The sequence below is a fragment of the Sarcophilus harrisii genome, chromosome 4 (genome assembly GCF_902635505.1).
Source record: "Sarcophilus harrisii chromosome 4, mSarHar1.11, whole genome shotgun sequence".
NCBI lineage: Eukaryota > Metazoa > Chordata > Mammalia > Dasyuromorphia > Dasyuridae > Sarcophilus > Sarcophilus harrisii.
In genome coordinates, this window is record NC_045429.1 from 420,631,912 (window position 1) to 420,655,469 (window position 23,558).

General features: G+C 35.2%; 1 protein-coding gene across 1 annotated transcript in view; it reads left to right on the top strand.

Annotated features, from left to right (window-relative positions):
• MAN1A2 (mannosidase alpha class 1A member 2) overlaps window positions 1-23,558 on the top strand; it is a 196,494-nt gene that overhangs the window by 164,375 nt on the left and 8,561 nt on the right. The window contains exons 10-12 of the mRNA XM_031967376.1: window positions 22-241; window positions 9,487-9,659; window positions 15,358-15,473. Of these exons, the coding sequence (XP_031823236.1) occupies window positions 22-241; window positions 9,487-9,659; window positions 15,358-15,473 (509 nt within the window). The remainder of the gene's footprint in view (window positions 1-21; window positions 242-9,486; window positions 9,660-15,357; window positions 15,474-23,558) is intronic.

Below are 23,558 nucleotides of genomic sequence, written 5' to 3' on the forward strand. Positions count from 1 at the left end.
CAAAAATTATTCATTTTACAGGCCATAGAAAAACATCTTATTAGAACATCCAATGGAGGTCTAACATTTATTGGAGAATGGAAGAATGGACATTTGGAAAGGAAGATGGGTCATTTGACCTGCTTTGCTGGAGGAATGTTTGCTTTAGGAGCAGATGGTTCCAGAAAGGATAAAGCTGGGCATTATTTACAACTTGGAGCAGAAATTGCACATACATGTCATGAGTCATATGACAGAACGGGTAAGAAATTCTGCTAACTTGGTTATTTACTAAATAATACTCTTTATAATCTTGATTATATCCAGGAATTTAATTAAAGCTTACTTTTCAGATAGTGATATTTTGAAATTTCGGTTCCACATCAGCTTAATAGTTCCTGCTTTTGGGACTGAGATTGAGAAGGAGTTAGCTTTTTTTAGATATTCTTAGAAATTTTGAAACTTTTTATATCAAAAGTGTTTATTACTTTTGTAATTCAACTTCCAAAAAATGACTCATTATGTAATAAGATAAAGCCTGAGATTCAGTTACTTTTTAAAAATTCTTGTCAGTGATTCTGCCCTAATTAATACATCTAATTCTCAATTGTTCATGTAAACACAAGTAAGAAAATGGTCAGAAAATGTGTTTGAGAAGGCATATATACATTTGAATCTGAATTTAGCTTATTTGAAATATTTTAAAATCCAAGCACTGTCATTAGTTTTAACCTCTTCTTCTACAAAATCAAACATTTTGGTAAATATCAAAGACATTTTGACATTAATTTCCTCCCTTATCCTTTGTTCATTTCTCAGATCAAATACTAGTAAGCAGTAAACTACTTAGAAGACAAGAAACAAGGTTTCTAAATCATCCATTGCCGGTTATTAAGAGATGATTTGGGGGGCAGGGGGTTGTTAATCTACTGATTGCTTTTTGTCATTGCTAGTTCTGTAGTTCCTTTGACTAAAAAGAAAATCCCCAATTAGGATGTTGTTAGAGGCCACTGTACCTTAATTTTTATGCTGGTTTTTATTATGCCTTGGATAAATCACTTAATCTCTCTGCATTCTAATTTGCCCATCTTTAGAGGGGCAGAATTAAAGTATATAATCAGTTGGCAATTATCAGACACCAACAGTTCAAAAATATAGGGTCAGCACTGGATCTCTAAGATCATTTCCAGCTCTTGAAATGCATCCTAATGAATAATGAATAATGAAATGCAAGGCAAGGACTTTGTTTTTACCTTTCTTTATATCCTAGAACTTATCTCAATGTTAGCATTATGCAACATAAGCCCTTAATGAATGCTTATTAACTGACTGCTGATTTTTTGAATCACTTAAGCTAAACACTTTCATGACAATTCAGACAGTGGAGTAATTTGATAATGAATGCATTAAAAATGTAAAGGCTAGTAATTTTTTTGAGAATTTCATAAAATTAAATATAAAATTAAATTCATGTTTTGAGATTGCTTTTGAGATGCAAACATGCCAGAAATAATTTTATTTAATCCTAGTGCATGATCTTTGTAAAATATAGTTGGAATAGCCAATTGACCTCATATGTGAAGCGTACTTAATAAAGTATAGTTGGAATAAACAGTTTGCCTTATCTTTCAAGGTTAAGGCTGAAACCCTAATTTATGATAAACTGTTAAAACTTGTGAAGAAATTTCTTGCAAATTATCTCTAATAACCAAGTTAAGAACTCTTTTAGACAAAATAGCACCAAACTGAAAAGAATTAGGATTCTGCTGTGTTTTCAAATGTTGTTTTACTCAGATATAAAAATTGTGATTGGCCTGATTTTAAAACATATCAGTAACATCAGCCATGTTATGTGTATATGTTTGTTTCATTTGCATATGGTCACATTTCCCCTCATCAAAACACTTCAGATATAATATATGAAGTAACAGCTCACATTGCCCAATGTGAAATCATCCTATTGACAGTTATATTATAAAATTACATTACTGTCTTTCATATCTGATAATGTCATTGTTAGTTGTGATTAGTTTGTTTCTGTAAGTATAGATTGATGCAAAAACCCTTTTCTTACTACTGTGAATAAAATGAATATAGTTATTTAATTTGTAGGTATTACCTGCTTAACTTGTCCTTTTTTGGACACTTCCTTTTTCCTTTCTGGTCATTTGATTCATCTTTAACCTGGAATTTTTGATCAAATAGAGCTATCTTACTATTGCAGCACATCATATCCATGACACGTGTTTTGAAGCTACTTTTTAGTGCATTCTTAAAATGATTTTTTTGGCCTTGTTTGAAGTTATGACATTTCAACTCATGCTATAGTACTTTCCTGAATATATATTATTTTGAGCTATTTTCTTCCTTTTCAGCCCAGCAGAATTGTGTTGGAATAGATATCACCTAGGACAGGAGTCAGGAACCTTGCATAAGGCCTGCAAAGTCATTTACATAATTAAATGCAGATGAAGATAAACTGAAAGCTAGGAACAACTGCCTCCCACTGCTTGAGTTCTATAAGTCGATAATTTTGTATGGCTCATGAATGATGTCATAAATACCCAAATGGCCTTTAACAGAAAAAGGTTCCCTACTCCTGAGCCAGGTTCTTAGAATCTTAAGATGTAAACTGTGGATTTACTGGAGAAAGTGACCAGATACTGATACTAGTGAGTTTCCTAATTGTCCTGATGAGGAACTTGAGCCCCAGAGAAGTTAAGTGATTTGTCAATCTGACACATGTATATAATTGGCAAAACTGTAATTCAAGCCTGAGTCCTCTAATCAGAGCTTCTTAGACTGTGGGTTGCAATCCCTTAAGAGGTCGCATAAGAAGCCCTGCTCTAAATAATGGTATTCTATATTGAAACTAACCTCAGCATTTATTTTCCTGTCCTGTTATTTAATATTAACAGGATTTATATATCTAACATTATTGAAACTGTTTATGGGGCTGAGTCAGAAGTCTTTGATATTACATAAGAATTTAGAAAAATCTCATATATTTTCAGTTCTTCTGTAAAATTGGTGTCAAACTCTATCTTCCATTCTTTCAAATGACATAGTTGTTCTGAGCTAATGATAATCTTATAAAAATATTATGTATTATTGAAATGTTATTTTTCTGCTTGAAACCACCAACAAAAATCATTATTCCTCTATAATTTAATTTAATATCGCAGAATCTCCTAATTTCATATTGTGGAGATGATTCTTGTTTAGGTAGGTACTTCAAGTAGATTAGGTGGATTCTAAGTTTCCTTCTAACTGACATTCTGATTTGAATTCTAGTGCGATGAAATTATTATCAGAGTCCAAAAAAGCTTTGACTGCACTAAGGCTACTAATGAATAATTAAGAACAAAAAAGGAATTTAGCAGTTGGAGAAGAAAAAAAAGCATACTCAAAAGGGATCAACCATTCTTCAGGATAATTGGGATGACATTATGTAAAGATGAGCAGGCTGGACTACGCATTTAACTTTTATTTTGCTTCTGTTTTCTCTGCCAAGTAGAATGAACTTTGGACTGGGAAGGATAGAACAAAAATAATTAACAGGGAGTTGAAATTGAAGGTAAGTGAGGAGATCAGAGTACTTAGCTGTCTCACTGAGTTCAAGTTGCTAGGACTAGCTGAACTATATTCCAGGAACTTGAGAGAGAGAGTCCATGTGATTGCTTAGCTATTGTCAGTGATATTAGGAAAATCATAGCACAGGGGTTTGTTGTAGAACTGGAAAAGGTAAAACGTTAACTTGGATGCTAAGAAAAAGAAGGATAATGGACTCTGTATTATATAGGCCAAAGAAATAGACTGATTTCTGGGCAAAATTCTGGATCTTGTCATGAAAGAGATGATTTATAAGTATCTAGAAAAGGGGATTGTTATAACTAAAAAAAACCAGTATGTTTCATCAAGAACAAATCATGCCCAATTAGCTTTTTCTTTCTTTTTTGGCAGTGTAACTGTTGGTAGATATAGAAATTTTATAGACATCCTATATCTAGATTTCAGCAAAGATTTGTCTTTGTGGACAAAATGGAGAGATGTAAGCCTAAGTAATTTAATAGCTAGTGGATTTGTCATCATTCAGTAATCAAACCTCAAAAGTAGTCATTATTATCTGAATATCAATTTAAATGAGGTCTTTAGTGGGATACTCCCAGATTCCTGTCTTTGTGGATATAATATTTTACCGATAAGACATTGATATTTTCATATGGGATTTGGATTTCTGGACTATGACAACATATAGAAGTGATAGATTCCTAGGCAGAAATGGAATGCATCTGGCAAAGATTAGTTAAAATGTGTTTTGATGCCCTTCAAATTTAATCCAAATACATGTTGAATTTATTATATTATATTCTTAAAAGAATTTGCAATTTCATGTACAGTCATTCACAATCTCCCCCCCCCTCCCTTTTTTTTTTTTTGGTCTATTTTGTATATGAAAATCTTGCTTTTGGAGTTTCTAAAGTTTGGATTTTCATTTTAAAGAACTTTTTTTTAACCAAAAGAACTCTCAACTAAAAAAGAAAGAAAAGTACCTTTATATTTACCAAACTAAATACTATGGAGTGTAGTAGTAAAACAGGAGAAATGATAATAGAGATATTTAGAAGTTCATAGAGGACCAAATCCAAGAAAGGAGCCAGTAATAAAAACTTTGGCCTCAAATTTGATTCAGAAATGTACAAGCATAGGAAAAAAGCAAAATAAACTAGGGAACTTGACATAAATAGATAATAATACTCACATGTAACTGATTCTTGGTGTAATAAAACCTATGACTGGACTATGATTCTAGAAGGGCAGAATTAATTCAAAAGAAATAGGATATATATGGGGGGAGGGGAATGGTAGGAAATAGCATTATATTATGAGGAGATAAACTTGTATGAAGAAATCAAGGAACCAGAGAGAGAAAGCATTTACTATTTAGTTATGGATCAATAGAAGAAGAATCAGACAGTGACTTTGTCATTGTGTCATGCTACAGAGAGGAAACAGATGAGGGAGTCAGGAGACAGGTGGCAAGCCTGGCACTGAGGTTTACTTGAGTAATGATGGGAGAACTTCAATTATCTAGACATCTGCTGGAGTTCTTTCTCAGCCAAAAAAGAGAGCAGTTAATTTCCTGGTTGTTCTTCAGTAATTATCTGAAAATTGAAACCAAAAAAAATTTTTTTTTAATCTAGAGCCATTTGAGTCTTACCAAGAATGAAGTATTACTCGCTGCACTAAACAATGATGACAGCTGTGATTGAAATGTGTGACAGAAGTGATACTTTGTGGGTTTGTGATACAGAATAGAAGAAAAACTAGACATAGTTTCTGAGGGAGCAGATTTCACAGGATTTACAGTAGGATAGGGAGGATCCAGCAGATTAAAACTTTCCAGCTGAAGTTATCCAGGGAGTGAAGGGAAATTCCCAAGAATTAATTAATTGGTTATCTAAAGAGACTAACCTGCAGGGAACTTAACAGTCAATGTAAATTCTTAAAAAGACATAGCAGAAATGGAAGCTAACAGAGAGGAGGACACAAAGAGTAGGTTGGTACTGTAAAAGGGCATCATCAGTTCATAATAAGCACCAACACACAGAAGATCAGGGTTCTCCGCCTCATTGGAAAATCCAAAAAAGGTGAATCAGTGAAAGGGTTGGATTTTTCCTCATAGTGACTAGGAAGACAGGAGGTTCCTCCTTATTTGCTTCTGATTCTGTCATCTGACTGAGAAAACAGGAACAAATAGCTTCATACACATCATTTTCTCATGTTTCAGTGCTATTTCCCATCTCCTCCTCATCCTGTTTCTTTGAATTGATCTTACCCTTCCAGAACCAAAGTCCAGTCATGGGTTTCATTTCACCAACAATCAATTCTGAGTTTTAGGACCTCTTTATATTAAGATCTCCAGTTAATTTTGCTTGTTTACTATATATCTGGTGCATTTCTGGATCAATGTTTGAGGCCATAGATTTTACTACTGGCTCCTTTTTGGATTCTGTGAACTTCTGGACACATTTTAATTGGAAAACACAGTACTGAAGATCAAAGTAAGGAGAGTAAAAACACACTTGGCTGGCCTTAGTGTGTTTATCAACTTGCTCAATGAAGGCACCTTCAAGTACCAAAAAATTGGCAAGTTGAGTCACTGTCCAGAAAAGAAATACTGTCAGAGTAAAGGAAAGCAATTAGTGTCCTAAGTTTTCCAAAATGGGGAGGAAATGCTCTTTGAACTATGTGTCAGTGAGCTTGATTTTAATTCGTGGCAGAAATTCTAAAACCTGTTATCAAAAGGTGGCTACTGAACTTATATTAAAGAAAAGAAAGTGATGATCACAAAGAGTAGCCTGATTTCATCAAGAACAGTTGATTCCAAAATCATTTATTTTCTGTTTTGTTAGAGCTGCCAAAGTAGTAGATAAAGGAAATGCTTTAGATACAATTTATATGGGTAACTTAAGAGTTTCTTGTGCAATCCTTGAGAGAGATAGACAAGATAATAGTCATATGGATTCAAAAGTAGTTTAATGGTTAGACTCAAGAGAGTCATGCAGAGCATAATTGGTGATAACTTGGATAAAGGAGTAAATGAATACTGGCTATGACATTGATGATAATATAAAACAAAGAAGTCAGGTAATATTGAATGACAGTCCAAAACTAAAAAAATTCTTACAGGGTAAAGCATTAGATTGAATACGATATTAGGCTGGTATTCAGTAAGGATAAATGAAAATTACTTCACAATTAAAAGATGGAGGAAGGTTACGTAGACAACGATTCTAAAAAGACTCCAGAGTTTTTGGTTTAAGTTCTGTGTGAGTTATAGCCAAAAGTCTTGGACCTCACAAAGGATTAAAGAGTCCCTCTGTATGTACTCTGCCCTGTAAACTTATATCTATAGTACTATTTTTGTTTCTGGGCCCATTTGAAGAAAAGCTTAAGTGTGCTTGTGTTCCGACTCCATGGGTGACTTTTAAAGCCCATCACCATCTGTCACCAGACCACCTTTCTGTGCTTATTTTCTATTAATCTGCAGCCTTTGGAGCTTGCTTGCTGTTATCCAAACTAGACATTCTACTCCAATATATACTTTAGTGCTGTGTTTCCTTCTAGAATTCATTCTGTTGATTAATCAATAAGCATTTGTTAAATTCCTACTGGTGCTAATGATGGAAAAATACCCCTCTCTCTTTCTCCCCCCCCTCCCAAAAAAAAATGCTCCTGTCCTTAGGAAGCTTAGTTTCTTTTTTTAGTAAATAACATGTATGCATGTGAATATATATGAAATAAAAATGTAATTTGGTGACTAGTAATTTGAGGTACTTGTAGCCATTAGGAATATAAAAGACCTCATTTTGATGGTAGCACTTGAATTGAATGCAAATTAAGAATTATACATTAGTTAGTTTACCTTTTAATTTCTCGAAAACATTCTAGAGTCTGTTATTAAAAGATAGTGATTATTACCCATGGCATTGTCCTCTGCCGACTGATATGACCCAAGGAATTCTGGGCCTTGATACTTCCTTTCCTCTACTCTCCTATACCATTAGGACTTCTGAAATTATCTTATCTGTTCAGTAAATTTCATTTACATTTTTATATATTGTCTTATCCAATTTAGAAGTATGTACTCTTTAAGAACAAATTAGTACTTTTTCATTTGATAGTTGGAAAAAAACCAGAGATTCTAACAATTAGAGTGAAGAGGGACTGCATTCTAGGCGTGGAATTTAGTATGGTATAAATTCACAGAAGTGGGAAAAGGAATGCTATGTGTAAGAGAGAACAAGAAAGTCAATTTGGCTAGACTGAAGAATGCATGAAAAGAAAGAATAAAATAAAATAAGCCTAAAAAGGTAGGTAGGAAATAGGTTGTAGAAAACTTAAAATTCCATAACAGAGATTTGTATTTCATGCTAAAAGTAATTGGGAAGCACTACTTTACTGAATAGGAGAGTGCTTTTGACTTTGTCAGACCCATGCCTTAGAAATATCTATACCATAATCTAGATTGTGGTGTTCAGAGTCTGAACCAGGATGGTGGTTGTGACCATAAAGTGGAGGTAATAGATGCAGTAGATATGGTAGAGGTCGAATTGACAAAACTTGATAATTAACTGGATGTGTGAGTTGACTGAGAATTAAGAATCAAAGATGATTGATTCTAAAGGTACACACACAAGTGGCTAGATGAGTTAACAGTTTCTGAAACATAAGTAGGAAGGTGGAGAAGAGGGTTAGATTTGGAGGGAAAGACAATGAGTTATTTATGCTGAATCTAAGATCTGTGAGCATTCTAGTTTGACATGTCAAATATGGGGCAGGCACTCCAGAGAGATGCAATAATTTGTTATGTAGAGTTGAGATTCTTTTGCAGAGAGATAATGTTAGACATAGGAGCCAATTTGATCACCAAATGGGAGGATACAGAGATAAAAGAGGATCAGTGGTCTTTCTACTATGACATTCTTTTGTCATTACATCAGCTGATGCTTGTCATTTCTTTTCTAGAGAGAGACTTTCCCCCAATATATAGGAAAAGTCTTCCATTTGATGGAAGAAGTAAGAAATAGATGTACTAAATTAACAGCTCTCTTCTGAATGCTATGATTAAAAAGACACAGAAGAAGCTGCAGGTTTCAGCTCATATTCAAATAGATACTAATGGAGGATTGGCCTAAAAGATGGAATTGGGAGATATGGAAAAAAAATTCGTTGTCTCTTTATGCAGTTTTCTGTTTCTCAGTAGCTGGTACAATTTATCTTAAAAGATGAGAATGTTGCCATTTGTTTAGAATTTTGCTGATGGAATTCTTAATTTAAAGATAATTTGGTCCCTGGTTCAAGCTCCTAAAAATGGTTTAGACCTTATGCTGTGGTAATCAGGTAATTTTTATAGCCTCGTTCAAAAAAAAAAATTGTATCTAAAGGTTTCTAAACTTTTTTATTTTGTAAAATACACTGTTTCTTGTAGAACATTGATTTTAAATGAAAATTAGGGAGCCTTAAAATAAAATTTTAAGTTCTAACATCTATAATGTTTCCCCATTCATTTGTATTAAATAAGAAACTAATAATCTATTTGAGTCTTTGTCTTTCTCCCCATTTTAAAAAGGCAAAATAAAATTTTTTCTTTTAGGTAGGATGAATCAAAAAGTATTCTTTATTGGGAATAAAATCGAAAGTACATTCATTGTATTATGTTTTTTTTTTTCCAAAAAAGATCACTTATGTCTGTCATACGTAGATTTACCACTGTGTTGGGATGAATTATTCAAGAGAAACACAATTATATAGTGTGTCCTAAAAATCTTAGTCCATTTTTAAACTTTAATAGCTGTTCTAAAAAGAGAATCAAAAACTAGATTTACTTTCTGTTAAAGACATGTTTTACAGGATCTCCTCTTCATATTTAATGTCCTTTTAAAAAGAAAATGCCCTGACAAAGTCCTTGTTCATTTATCTTATTTATTTGTTTCTTTATAGTGTTAAAATTGGGCCCTGAAGCTTTCAAATTTGATGGTGGTGCAGAGGCCGTAGCTGTACGACAGAATGAAAAGTATTACATTCTCCGCCCAGAAGTAATTGAAACTTACTGGTACATGTGGAGATTCACTCATGACCCCAAATACAGGCAGTGGGGCTGGGAGGCAACTGAGGTAAGTAAAAAACTAAACGAAACTAAAATGTTAAGAAGAAATGAAGCCCTTCCACAGTAAGCTTTTCTGGTTAGTGTCTAAAAGATCTGTCTTCATTTAACGGATGAAGTAACTGATATTCCAGGGTAGTAAAAATTCGTGTTAGCTTACTTAGAGAAAGTTGTTTGTAAGAGAGGATGTTTTGGGATGTGGCCAGCTATGGTAGATTGATTTTAAGCATGAGGAGGTGGCTAGTCTCCTGAAGCCAGGCAATTTTGCCTTAAGAAATTGTCTCTTTGTTACGTACCTGGTATTAAATCCTTCTAGCTTACCCTAAACCATATGTCTTTGCTCAGCTCCAGTTCTGACTCTTTCTAGTTTTGTGAAAGGTACTATTTACACCATTTCATTCCCTCAGCTCAACAAGCTATGTCTTTATTACAGCTCTGGCTAATTACAGTACACTTACAGCCCCCTATCAATTTAGGAATCTCCCATCTCAAGTGTTACATTTCTCCCCAGCCAAGAAAATCTTGATCATCTATACCAAGGAGCCCACTTAACAAAGAACTAGAACGAGATATGGTGACATAAATTCTCGTTTTCCCTATTTTTTAAATATAAAATCATTTGACTTTCATTTCTAATTTCCCTCTTCTGTTCCTTAATAAGTGTCTTTCATGACTAAAAAACTGAATAAAAAACTGAAGAGAAAAAGACCAAGACCAACCAATGTTATATGTTTAATTCATTGTTTTTCCCCACTTCCACAGTAAAGGGAGGGAGGTACACCTAACTGTTTTTCCAGGACGAAATTTCTGTTATAATTATATGACGGTTTTTTTGTGTTTTTTTTTTTTTTTATTCTTTTCATTTTTGTATCTTGTTTTCCTAGCTCTAGTTACTTCATTCTGTAACAGTCATATAACTCTTTCTATTTGTCTCTGAATTTCTTATATTCATGAACCATAATTTGTTTATAGTTTCAGCTAGTCAATAACTACTTTGTTTCTAGATCTTTGCTCTTATAAAAAGTACTGCTATGCATAATATCATGTATATAAACATCTCTCAGGCGTGTGTGCTACCTCCGCCCTCCCAAGCCCTGTAGCTTTGAACTCCTTGGGTTATTTGTCTAGCAGTAGGATCCCTGAATCAAATATGGACCATTTCATCTTTCTTTTATCATAATTTCAGATTGCATTTCAAAATGGTTCAATCTCTTCATAAGTCTCTTATCTAAACCCCAAGATGATTCTCATCTTTTGACATTTTTGCCAATTTGCTATGTATAAGGTGAAACTTCAAGTTGTTGTAGTGTTTTTCTGTTATTGAGATTGATTTTAAAGATTTTTTTTAATGTCATTCTTGATTTGTCAGTTCTTTTGAGAATTTTTAGTTCATATCCTTTACAGGATATGTATTCCCTTTGCATAGGGAAATGTCTTTTAATCATACAAATTTGTATTACTTCCACATATTTTTTTTAAATCAAATCTCAGACATTATACCTTCTTTAGAAAGATTTGATGCAAATATTTTTTTTTCTTCAATTGAATTCTCATCCTAAATGCATTGATCTTGAATATATAAAAAGATTTTCAATTTCATCTAATAAAAATTACATATTTTATCTTTTGTTATTATCTCTATTTCTTTTTTGTTTAAGAACTTTCTTTATAACCACAGACTATGAAAAGTAATAGATCTGGTAGTTCTCATTTTTTTTTTTATGATGTATTTATTTTGAGTATGTTATAGTATATAAGTTGTAGATTTAAATTTGATTTAATCTAACCTGCTTTTCCTAGTTGGCTAAGGAAGCATTACCTGTAATGGAAGTTAAGAAGGATGTGATTTTGAATCTCACTCTTAACAATGAATAACTACTATATTTAGTGCAAACCTAAAATATGGATGCTAACAAGTCAACAGATAATGTGTAACAAAGGCATCGTAAATCTTGGGTTTCTATTCAAATTGTACTTTTATTCTTACAGAATGTATTGTATTCAATTATATGTATCATTTATTTAATTATCCAACTTGGATTTACCAGCATGCTTCTCCTTATGGGATAAATATATTCCAAAAAGCTCATAGATTTACTTCTTCCCTTCTTTTTGTGTATCTTAAGAACTCACCTATCCATCATCCATGAAAGAGATGGTTACCTAAGTGACTGAATTACTAGAATAGGTAGTTTCTGTTTTCTTCATATATACTTCTGATTTTTCCAAATATCTGTCTTCTTCCGAATGAATTGCTAATTAACATTGAAAGGATTTAATTAAATTGTGCCATTTGAAAGTTGCTTCTTACCAGAAAATGTTGTTAAAGGGTCCAAACTTCTCCCTCTCTGAACAATTTTAATGTCATTTGAAAAAGAATAGAAGAATTTTTAGACACACTAACTGTTCTCTGCCTCATGAAGTTGGGGAAAAAATTCAGAACTACTAAGGAAGCCCAATAAGTGAGTTTTAATCAAGTGTGTGGTTTGTTTTAGAGTCATTTCTTGACTCTATTTCTTGATAGGGTCAAGCACCATAAAATTGAAAATGGTGAATGGAATAACAAAAATGCAACCTTGGGAAATAAAATGTTCTACAGCGTGCTTGCTCTCTCGCTCTCGCTCTCTCCCCTCTCTCTCCCCCTCCTCTCCTCCTCCTCCTCTTTTTCTCTTCTCTCCCCCTCTCTCCCTTCCCCCGTCTCTCCTATTGTTTTTCTTATCAATACTAGTGGTGTGTTTGAGTTGTATGTGTTTTCATTGAATGGCCAGACTACTTCTCTTCTGTTTATTGGCTGGGTAAGTGGAGGAAAAGTAATATATGAATGAATACACACAGCATGTGGGAATAAAAATAAAATTTGCAACTGACAGATAGCTACATACAAATGTCAGATATATAGAATGAGTCAGAAGAAGAGATTATGTACAGATAAGGAAATTTTAGATTAAACCCAGAATCAGAACTCTTTCAGAGTGATGATAAGGTCAGAAGTATAACTATTTCTGTGTGTAGCCAAGGTGAAGTAGGAGAGCTGGTTCAGCTTGTAGATTGTGTAATGGAGAAGTTAATATCTTTGAAAAACATATGTTTCATAATAAGGGTAGTCATTGAGAGAGAGAGAGAGACAGTCTCTGATTTCCTTGAGAAAGGAGGGGAAATGACCTGGGGTGCAAAGATATACTGGCCACCAGAATGAGAATTTTAGATGATAAATTTAAATAGGAAAAATAGGAAAGAAGAGGTTGCCAAGTGTGATGGATGGAGAGATTGTTTCTAGAAGTAGCAATGAGAAGGAACATCCACTGGAACCACTAAATTGTTTGAGAGAAAATTCAACCAGTACGAAAAAGGATGGTCAGAAATGCACATTCTTGTGAGGGAGGCAGGTCACAATGAGTCAAGAAGATGGGAGTATATGAGAAATAATTCTGAAATGAAATTTGTTCATTGTAGAGTAGGAGTTGCAGGACAGTACCCTGGAAGTAGCAAGTATATTTAGCATGAGGTATTAAAGTGGGGAGGTTTGAGTTGTGCTGGATTGAATGATGAAGTGGACAGAAAGAGTCAAAGGGCTTTTGTCCTTTGGCATTCAGGTGCCCCTTTTTTTGAAGAGTGAGAAGAGAAGTATTATGTTAGCTACCAGAGAATGAGTTCAGGTAAATTGAGAGGCATTCTATAGGTAATTGGAAGGTTCAAGGACTTATTCATTGTCCATCGTACAGTGCCCATCCAAGCTTTACTTTGATAAAGTTAACACTCAGTGAGCTGAGTCATCCAATTTACATGTCGTAATCTGTTCAATGTCTTTTTTATCTTTATGATGTCATTTTTTTTCTTTCTGATTTGCTTGGCACTCTTTTGAGGCATTATAGTTCTCATTTAGTAAAACTTTATAGTATGGTTCTTGATGTACTCAGAATGGCATTTGCAAACAATAGGGAATCCCCATTTTGGGCTGGTTAGAAAACTTAAATGAATGTAGTGAAAGCCTGTGGCAGCCATGACTCTAAATCATGAGGAAAATTTATCTCTGTGGTTGTATTTATGAAGGGAACTTATATGATCTTAACTGTATGTATCAGTTCTCATAAAGATTTTATAGAGAAAATAAATAAGTAATTTAGGTTTGCATAATGTCTTTTTGGTTACTTTTTTATTTAGTCAACATCAACATCAACATTTTTGTTTTTGTTTTCTCCATTCTTTTGTTATCCTTCCCTCTTGAGATACCTTGAAAAGTCAGCCCCCTTCTGCCTTCAGAGTTGTCACTTCCAGTAGAGATGTCTTTTCTATGTGCTTGGTCAAGTTTGACTCCTTTTTGTGATGTCTTCTTAAGTTCCAGTTAACACATCCTCATACATAAGAATTCTGCTCTGATGATTTAACTGTCATCAATTTTGAGAATAAAGTACTATAGAAATGCAGACATTTGTCTTTGTGTCCATTTCTTGTCTTCCCGTTTTCATCTGTAAATATTCTTAGGATGATCTGGTTTTATCAGATTTTATGCCAGGTTTGTTTAGCGGTCCGTTACCCCTGATTTGTGAGGTGCTATTTATTACTTGTTATGTTCTTGTGCCGTGCTTTTTAGATGAGCTTGAACTCCACGTCAGTGTTTTCCTGAAGGTGAAGGGAAGAGAGAAGAGAAAAGTAGTTATTGATTGACTGCTGTATGATCGGCACTGTGCTAAGCATTAGAAATTCAAAAGAAGGCAGGCAAAGAATTGTCCTTGCTTCCAATGGGGAAACAATATGCAAACAACTTTGGACAGTCAAGCTACAAATAGGATAAATTGGAAGTGTTCAGCACTGGGAATTAAGAAAGATTGGGAAAGGCTTCTTATAAAGGCTGGCATTTTGGCTGGGACTTGAAGGAAGCTAGGAGCTTGAGATGACTAGAAAAAGCATTCTAGGATTAAAGGACAATCAGGAGAAACACTTAAGAGTTGGTAGATATGATGTCTTGGAGTGTGTGTGTGTGTGTGTGTGTGTGTGTGTGTGTGTGTGTTATGTTTTGTTAGAAATAAAAAGGAAGCCAATGTCACTGAATTATAGAGTACTTGTGGGTGGGGATATGTAAAGTGTAAGGAGACTGGAAGGGAGTGTGGAAGACAGATTAAGAAAGACTTTAGATGTCAAACAGTATATAAAAACAAAAATGAGGAGTATTTGGAACTTTCAAAAACAAACATTTAAGCTCTCCAGAATCTCCATTTTGTTTTACAGTTGACATGCTAACTTTAGATCATTTTAATTTATTTATTAAAATTCCTATGCGAATGAATGAAGCAATTATTAAGTGCTTACTATTTGCAAAACACTGGACTAATTCTGGAGATTGAAATAGAAAAGTAAGGCAACCTTGCTCTCTGAAAATCTTCAACATTTTGAGACGGTACCTTTGAAGAGTTTTAGCAGCAATTTATGCAAGCAATTGTATTAGCCTTAACTTGTTAGAATTAATGAGATAATGATGTTATTGGATTTAGAATAGCAAAAAACCACTGTGGAGAAGAAATAGGGAATTTCTTTAAAAAGTTAAACATATTGCACTATAAGGAAGGTGAATCAGTTATTGCTTTTCATTGTTGAAATTTGATTAGAAATCTTTCATTTATCTTATCTCTTAGCATATTGTGATTAGTTGAAGTTGACCCCTCATATCTCAAATTTGTGGAAAATTTTTTCTCCTTTTATATCAAAAATAGGCTATTGAAAAGTATTGTCGAGTCAGAGGTGGATTTTCTGGGATCAAGGATGTATATTCTTCTGCTCCTGCATATGATGATGTACAGCAGAGCTTCTTCCTCGCTGAGACACTGAAGTAAGTAGATTTACTTTTATATAATTTTATTGTTAAATAGTTTACTATGCAATGTTTTAATAGATAACATCCTAATTTTAACGTATTATTATGTTATTATGTATAATGTATTATGAGGAAAGCACGATGCTTTTTCAATAAGCATATGAATGTCAGGGACTCCCCCTCCCTTACCTATTGTTATTTGAAATAGTGCTCAAAATACTATCATAAAAAAAAAAAGAAAAAGAAAAAAAAAAGAAAGGCCTAAATGCAGGCAAAGAGTAAAACAAAACTTCCTTCGCATTGTGATGTTTTTTGGTTTTTTGCTGAGGCAATTGGGATTAAGTGACTTGCCTAGAGTCATACAGCTAGGCAGTGTTAAGTGTGAGACCATATTTAAACTTAGGTCCTTCTGACTGTTGCTCTATCCACTGTGCCACCTAGCTGCCACCCCTGATGTATTTTTTATTTAGATAATCCCAGAGGATCAGCAAAGAAATTAATTTAGACAATAACTTTATTAAAGTAACTGTAAACAAAGTAAATTCACAAAAAATCATGAGTATTTTATAAAGTTTAAGTTATGATTTTATAACCTTGATGAGGAAATAATAGAAGGGATCAGATTCCCATATAGTTAACTACAAAATACAATCCATAAAATATGTGGTAGTTAATCTTCCAATATATACTTGAGACAAATATAATTAGAAGCACTCTAAGGAAATAATCATTTAAATATTTGGAGGGATAGTTAGTACTCTTGGCTGGGCCTTCCCAACATAATAAAAATAACAGTGCTACTTACATTCATTTACAGACTTAACTGCATATAGGAGCTAATCACCTAATAGGGGTACGCAAATACACAAAATAAATTAAAAATTCATTTGCTATAATAAAAAGGTTTAGAACTTTAAGAAATATATTGGAGGGGGAGGAGGGAAGGAATAATGGAGTAGCACAGCTAACTTTAAAGTTTTACTCTAACGCAGAAAATCATCAAATTCTCGATACTCATTAAAAATTAGAAACAGATCATAGAAACACACAAGACAGGAATACAAAACAATTAAACGGAAGAATGCAGTATTGTATAAACTTGGGAACATGTCACTTAGAATATTTCTTCTTTCCTGATTCCTGAATAGCCCCCCTACCCAAATCTTAGATGGAAAAAGCAGTCTAAAACAGAAGTCAGTGGCTTTCCCCCTACACCCTTTCCTCTTCCTCACTTCCCTGCTGCCCTGGAGAGTCCCCTTCGGCTCCTGGGCTCCCCACCAAGGTCTGGCTTTCACCTCTCCCTTCTTGGCAGTCTCTGGGGGGTCTTGGCGCAGACCAGAATGCACTCAGGTCGGAAGGAGGCAGTAGGTCCTCACCATACAGTCTGCCTTGTGTTCAGCCACCAAAAAGAGACTTCGAATCCCTCCTCCCTCCTCCCCCTAGCCCTGTGCTTGGCACTCGCAGTGCTCCCTGACCCTGACCCTCCTTCCCAGGTTCCTGCCAGATGTTCCTTAACCCAGGAATTCTGGCCTCTCTGCTGTCCCACTAACAAAACCCTCCCTTCAGTGAAGTCTGGTGTTTTCCTTGGCCACCCTTCACACCTAAAGCTCTCCCTTCTCCATTCTGATCCCCCACCCCTATCTTTTATATCCATTACTGGAACCTCTCTTCTTTGTGCTGCCTTCTCTCTCATAATTACATCCCATCTATTCTCTGCTTAGTTTAGTTTGTACATATTTGTTTACTTGTTGTCTCTCCCCCATTAGATTGGGAGTTGCCCTTTGCCCTTCCCATATCCTATCAGATGGGAGTTCCATGGTTGTCCCTTCATAATATCTCAGCCAGATGGCCACTTTCTCTTTTTTGGCACTGCCACCTCCATCATCTAGACCTTCAGACCCTGGTACCTGCACTATAACAGTTGCCTACTGATTGGTCTTCTTGCCTGAAGACTCACCCCACTTTCTTCTGGCTTCCAAATTGATCTTCCTAAAGTCTGGGTCTGACCTTATCACCTCCATTCAGCAAACTCCAGTAGCTCGAGATTACCTACAAGATCACATTTAATTTTAAATCCTATTCTCACCTGGTTCTTTATTACCTCTCCAGAGTTCCTACACCTCACTCCCACATACTCCAAAATCTAGTAGTTCTGGTCTTGCTGTTCTTGGCACATAACATCCATCTCCCAACCCATGTCTTTCCACTTGCTCTGGTCCCCATGTCTAGAATTCTCTTCCATGTTTCCTGGGTTCTTAGATTTCTTTCAAGTTCTTGCTAAGATCTCACTTTCTTTAGTGTTTTCTCACTGAGATCACTTTGGTTCATTCTGTCTTATAGCTGTTTGTCATGTTGGTTCCCACATTAGACTATGAGCCCTTCTTTCTTTCCTTTGTGGCCCCCAGCACTTAGCACAGGGTCTGGCTCAGAGTAGACATTTATAAAAGATTGACTCCATTTCTTTGTGAATGGATACTGTAGCAAAACTGGACCGTATAGGCTGTGTTTACAGTGTGGGATTTTGGAACCCCAAAAATGTCAAAGTTCAAGACCCATATTATGAAGTATTTCAGAAGAATTTGCATGCTAATCAAATCTCCAAATCAAGGGTCGAAGTTTATTATAATGGTGGTGCTGTTACCAGTGGGATGTGTTCCAAAAAGGAGCTAACTAGTAAGCAGGGAACAAGCAGTTATTTTTATTAGGGAAAGTGAGAGAAACGAGGTGATTTCGTTGTCACTGAAATGCTAATTATGTGGCTTGGAGGTGAAGTTGAGGAGTGGTCAGATTGTTAAAGGAGTCCTATTTATAGTTTACATGGGATGGGATTCACTTTCAGGAGTGTGTGGGACAGGGTGCTAGATCCCCCCTCACCCAAATTGACTACTTGGAGGCATCTCCAGATATAAACAGAAAGCTTTTATTTGGTCCTTGTGAGGAATACTCCAACGCTCCAACTTAAAACCCCAAAATGGGTTAAATAGCAAAAAAGATGTGGGTACAACCCCCCTTCCTTTAATTTTTTAATTCATTGGTTGAACTGAAAAGGAATTGATCATTGACTAATGGCCAGCAATGCTGTCTGCTTCCTGTAGGTCATGGGACTTCCTGAAGCTTACACCTCTAGGACCTTTTCTTCCCTGTGGTCCTCTGAGAATAGGGATCCAGGGACTTCCCAAAACTTAGGCCTAGGGTCTACTAAGGCCTCCTCTATTCACAGTCTCTGAGGAATCTTCACCTGGTCCCATTCTTTAGGCCTGAAGCATCACTAAGTCAAATAATGGGAATCCAGTTTTGTACTCTGCCGGCTTTAACTTTAAGCACTTCATTATTGATGCTCATTAGCTCCATGAACCCCATTATCACTGATCAGTAGGCTGGTATCTTAACGGCCAAGAATTTTTTTTTTTTTTTGACTCTACCTGGCTGTGCAAGTGACCTGGGCAAGATAATCTAAAAACAGAGATACATCATTCCTAAACTAAGAGAATTCAGATCTGCTCTACGTCATCCCCAAGACTTGGCAGCCTTGGGGTTACAACTATAGCATTTCTAAGAGTTGCACCATACCAGAAGGGAACCAGAGAGGAATGCATGAATAAATGCAACATGATACACCAAGCAAAAGTGAAGGCATAAACAGATTCATAATTTAGAGATGAGTTACTTTGCAGACAGCCATTAAGAAGCCACTCATTGGAATAGGGCTCATAACAGATGATTACAAGGAGAGGCTGAAAATTATTTTTATTTATCTAATTCGTTTGTGAGCCTATTCTCCCTCTGATTCATTGAAAATATTTATAGCCCTTAACAGAGTGGTCATTTAGTTTTTAAAAGTCTAGAACAAAGAAATAAACAAAAGAAAGGAAATTTTAAATCCTTGAAAAATGGTGGCTCCCCTGTATTTCAGCAGCTCTCCCATGTATTCCAACAATGTAGGATATGTAACCTCTCCCCATTATCTTGTGACTCTTTTGTATGTACTTGTAATGTATAAAATATGTTTGTTTCTTTTGTTAAAATGCAAGGTTCGGGGGGGCTTGAATTGTTCAACTTGTATCTTTATACTGTTCTCAGGATTCAGCCTGATGCATGGCACATGTTAGACTCTCAATAAAATGCATGTTAATTTCTGGAGAATTACTTGTTCAAAACCATGAAAATTGAAAATAGTGAGTTGAGCTTGAAATACACGTATCATCCAGTTGGTAACATTGAATGCATTTTGGAACTTAAAATGTAACCAACTCCCCCCCCCAAAAAAAAAAAAAAAAAAAACAACCAAAACAAAACAAACAAACAAACAAAAACCAAAAGACAAAGGGGGTAAAAATCATTTAATTGTGAAGGAGAATGAGGTGAAAAGCCAAATTCTGTAGAATCATCAGTTGTAGATTAACAGCATTACTGAAGCTTTTTGAGTAGTAGAGGCGTTATGTGACTTGGAAAGCTTGTTTTGGCACTTCATAATTGGAGAAAAGAAGAATTGAAAATGGGAGGATGAATTTAAAAGCCTATTAGAATAGTCTGTGTGAGAAATGATTAGGACCTAGACTAGGATGTGGTAATGAGAAAGGGATTAGGAGAATGAGGGCAGGAATGTGGTGATAGAATCTGCAAGATTTTGAGACTTTTTAGATATTGGGGGGTGGGGGGAGGAGAGGGAAGAGTCCCATATAGCTCTAGGGTTTTGAACCTCAAGGACAGGGACTACTAAGGCATACACAGAAATAGCAGCTTTGAACACTTGATCTCTCCTCTGATTGTCATGGCCCGATTTTCACCTTGTTCTCCTCCCACCACTCTGTTCCTTCTCAATCTCTTGCTGGATCTCCTTCTAGGCCACACCCACTAATCTGTTTTTTTTTTTTTTTTTCTGGGGCTCTGTGCTTTCCTTCTAATACTATCTTACCTCATCTCATCAGCTGTCATATTTATGAGGTGATTTCCAGATCTTTAAAAGCATCTCTTATCTCTGTCTTAAGTTCTGTTTCTACAAAAATGGCAGCCTTGTTAAACATTTGAAACTGGATTTCTTTAAAACTTCTCAAAGTCAGTATATTGAAAACAGAACTCATAATTTTTTCCCTCAAATTCCCTTCCTCTTCCAAACTTGGTCTGTTTCTGTCAAAGGTACCATCATCCTTCTAGTTAGCCAGGAAATGCCCTTGTCAGATCTTTCCTGGACTATTGCAATGACCTTTTTGGTCTCTTCCCACTTCAGACCATCTCTATGTCTATCACCAAAGTGATTTTTTTTTTTAAAGAAAAAAAAGTCAGAACATTTCACTCCTACATTTTCTTTTTCTGTTTCTGTCGCTTTTTCCTGTTGCCTCCTTCCCTCCCCTTTCCTTCCTTTCTTCATTTCTCTCTACCTCTATGTCCTCCTCTCCTTCCCTGTTTTGGTTCCCTGTTACTTCTCCTATCAAATATATCTTTACCACCCCCCTCACTCTTTACCATTCTGACCCATGATCAATTACTGTCCTTCATATACTTTGTGACCCAGCCCTGCCGGCCTTCTTAGTATTCTGCACATGTGACATTCATTTTCTGCTCTTTGTACCTTTGTATTAGTTCTCTCCCATTCCTCACCTCCATCTCTTAGAATTTCTGGTTTCTTGCAGACTGAATTCAAGCACCACTTTCTGTATGGATACTATAGTTTCTCCCTGCTTTCATTGCCTTTCCTCTCCCTCTCCAAACTTTACTGTATTCATTCTGTATATACCTTCTTATGTATTATCTGCAATACTTCTGGAATATAAATTCCCTGAGCCTAACATTGCTTGATTTTTCATCTTTATATCTTGAGAGCTTATCATCTGACACAAATAATTTATTGACTGAAGCTTGATTTGCTTATTAGCGCTTATTAGCTATTTAGCTATAGTAGACTAGTTAGTGTGCACCTTTACATCTCAGTCCATGGCAAACATTCCAATATTGAATGATTAAATCATCTAGAGCCTGGGAAGTTTTGTTTTTTGTTTTTTGTTTTTTTCTTCTTCTAATGGTCCAATCTAGGGGTGCTCTTCCAGATCGGGAGAAATGGAGTGGAAGCACAGGTGAACAGCCAGATAGAATGTGTGAAATATGATCTTCTCAAGAAGATTGAGTAGATGTGTTGACAGTAGTTAACATAGTTAGCTTTTTAACAATAGGAAAGGAGCCAGTAAACTATGGAAAAACTAAAGATATGGAGTGTTGGAGTGGGAAACAGAAAGAGATAATCAGTGGGTTTGGCTCTTTTTTGGTTGTTTTTGTGAACATAAGTTAATGTCTTAGCTTTATTCTGAAATTAGAACAGCTGAGAAAAAGATGGATAAAAATGTAGAATTTGGAAATGTGGAATAAAGGAAATCATAGCAGAGTCAATTTATATAGGCACTCACTCTAAATTTAATGATTGAATTAGTTTATAGATTTATTTTCCTGTGGTATTATGAATATAACATGAATGTTCAAATTAAAATATGTCTCATTTTCTTCCATAGCAGGAGCTGCAATAGAATTTATATAACAATGCAACATAAAGCCATTTTCATTTCTAAATTTATGTTTTTACGACAAAGAAAATAATCCTATATTTTCTCCCCAAATTGATTTTATTCATATTAATTCTTCCTTTAATTAATATTTTCTAACACTTTTGTCTTGTGAAGGAGCAAATTTCATTGTTTTGTTGTTATCAAAGAAAAGGTTCATCTAAAGTATTGGCAGATGGAGCAAATAAATATCAGAGTGCTCATAGGTGTTAAGATTTGGCTAATTAAGGAGTGTTAGCTGCAATGAATGACTTGTTAACAGGCAATCACAATGTTCATGACAGTGAAAACCAAGTTTCTCGTTATGGTTTGCCCTTCGTTCTCAAAGAGAAAACCATGACATCAGAATGATGATGCTGTGACATGAAAGTAAATTGAATTTAAGAGAGGGAGTACTGTGCAAAGTCACCAGTCTCACTTTCTACGCCAGAGTCATCTGGCTCCAGTGGCAAAATCAGGATTCCTGGAGATGGCCTCCATCAGGTCTATCACAAAAGAACATGGAACCCAAAGAATTCATAGTTCTTACAAAAGTTGACACAACAAAAGAAGGAAGAGAAAACAGGAAGTGGTTGACTTAGAAGGGGAAAGGGACAGTAACCCTTCCTGAAGAAAGGAGACGAGCATGACAAAATGGGAACTACTAGATTATAAAGATAAGAGTATCTGCTTATCTACAAAGGACCCCAGCTGCACAAGCATTTTTCTCAGCCTGCTACAGACTTGCCTCTCAAGGAGGAATCAAGCTTGGGGTCCAAACTATAAATTATATCAGCTGCTGGGAGTGAGGGAAGCACATTGGGTTCAGTGTTTCTGGAAATTATGGTGACAAAAAAAAAAAAAAGTTCAGGGGACCCTTTAACATCCTTTAATAGATTTTACCTGGTTTAAAAATTCTACTACTGAGACTTCAACTTTTCTCTGAAAGTATTTTCACTATGCCTATTTATTTTTTACTGGCATTAATTTACAACTTCTTGTTTGTAATCACTTTAATTAGATATCATTAGAATCAATAATAATAGCTATTCACAATTACATAATACTTTGCAGTTTATAAGTATTTTTCCCAAAACAACAATGTGAAAGTAGATGAATAAGTGTCAGTATATTTACTCAAATTTAACAACCTGAGCACTAGGAAAGCAAAAAGATTTACCCAAGAGCTGGACAGCGTACTCCAAATAAAAGCTATTTCCCTCCCTCCAAGTTTGTTCCTCACAATATCTTAGTTTTAAGTTAATGTCACCACAACCTTTTCAGGTTTATCCCTTAAAAGCTTGGTCAACTTTTTTTGTTTTTGGCTATGAGATACTCTTCTCTTTCCCTATCTCCTTCCCTTTCCCCTGTGTTTTTATATATCTTGTCTCATTGGCTTCAATTTGAGCCATTTTAATGTTCATGGAGTTTGTTGCTTAGGGAAGGAAGGTTTTGTCCCTCTTGGACTACATTAGTAATTCTCTTTCCGATTCTAGAAATTTTAGTTGATTTTTCTACCCAAACTATGTTTTTCTTTGAGTCTTTGCTACTAGATGTTTTGGAATCAGTA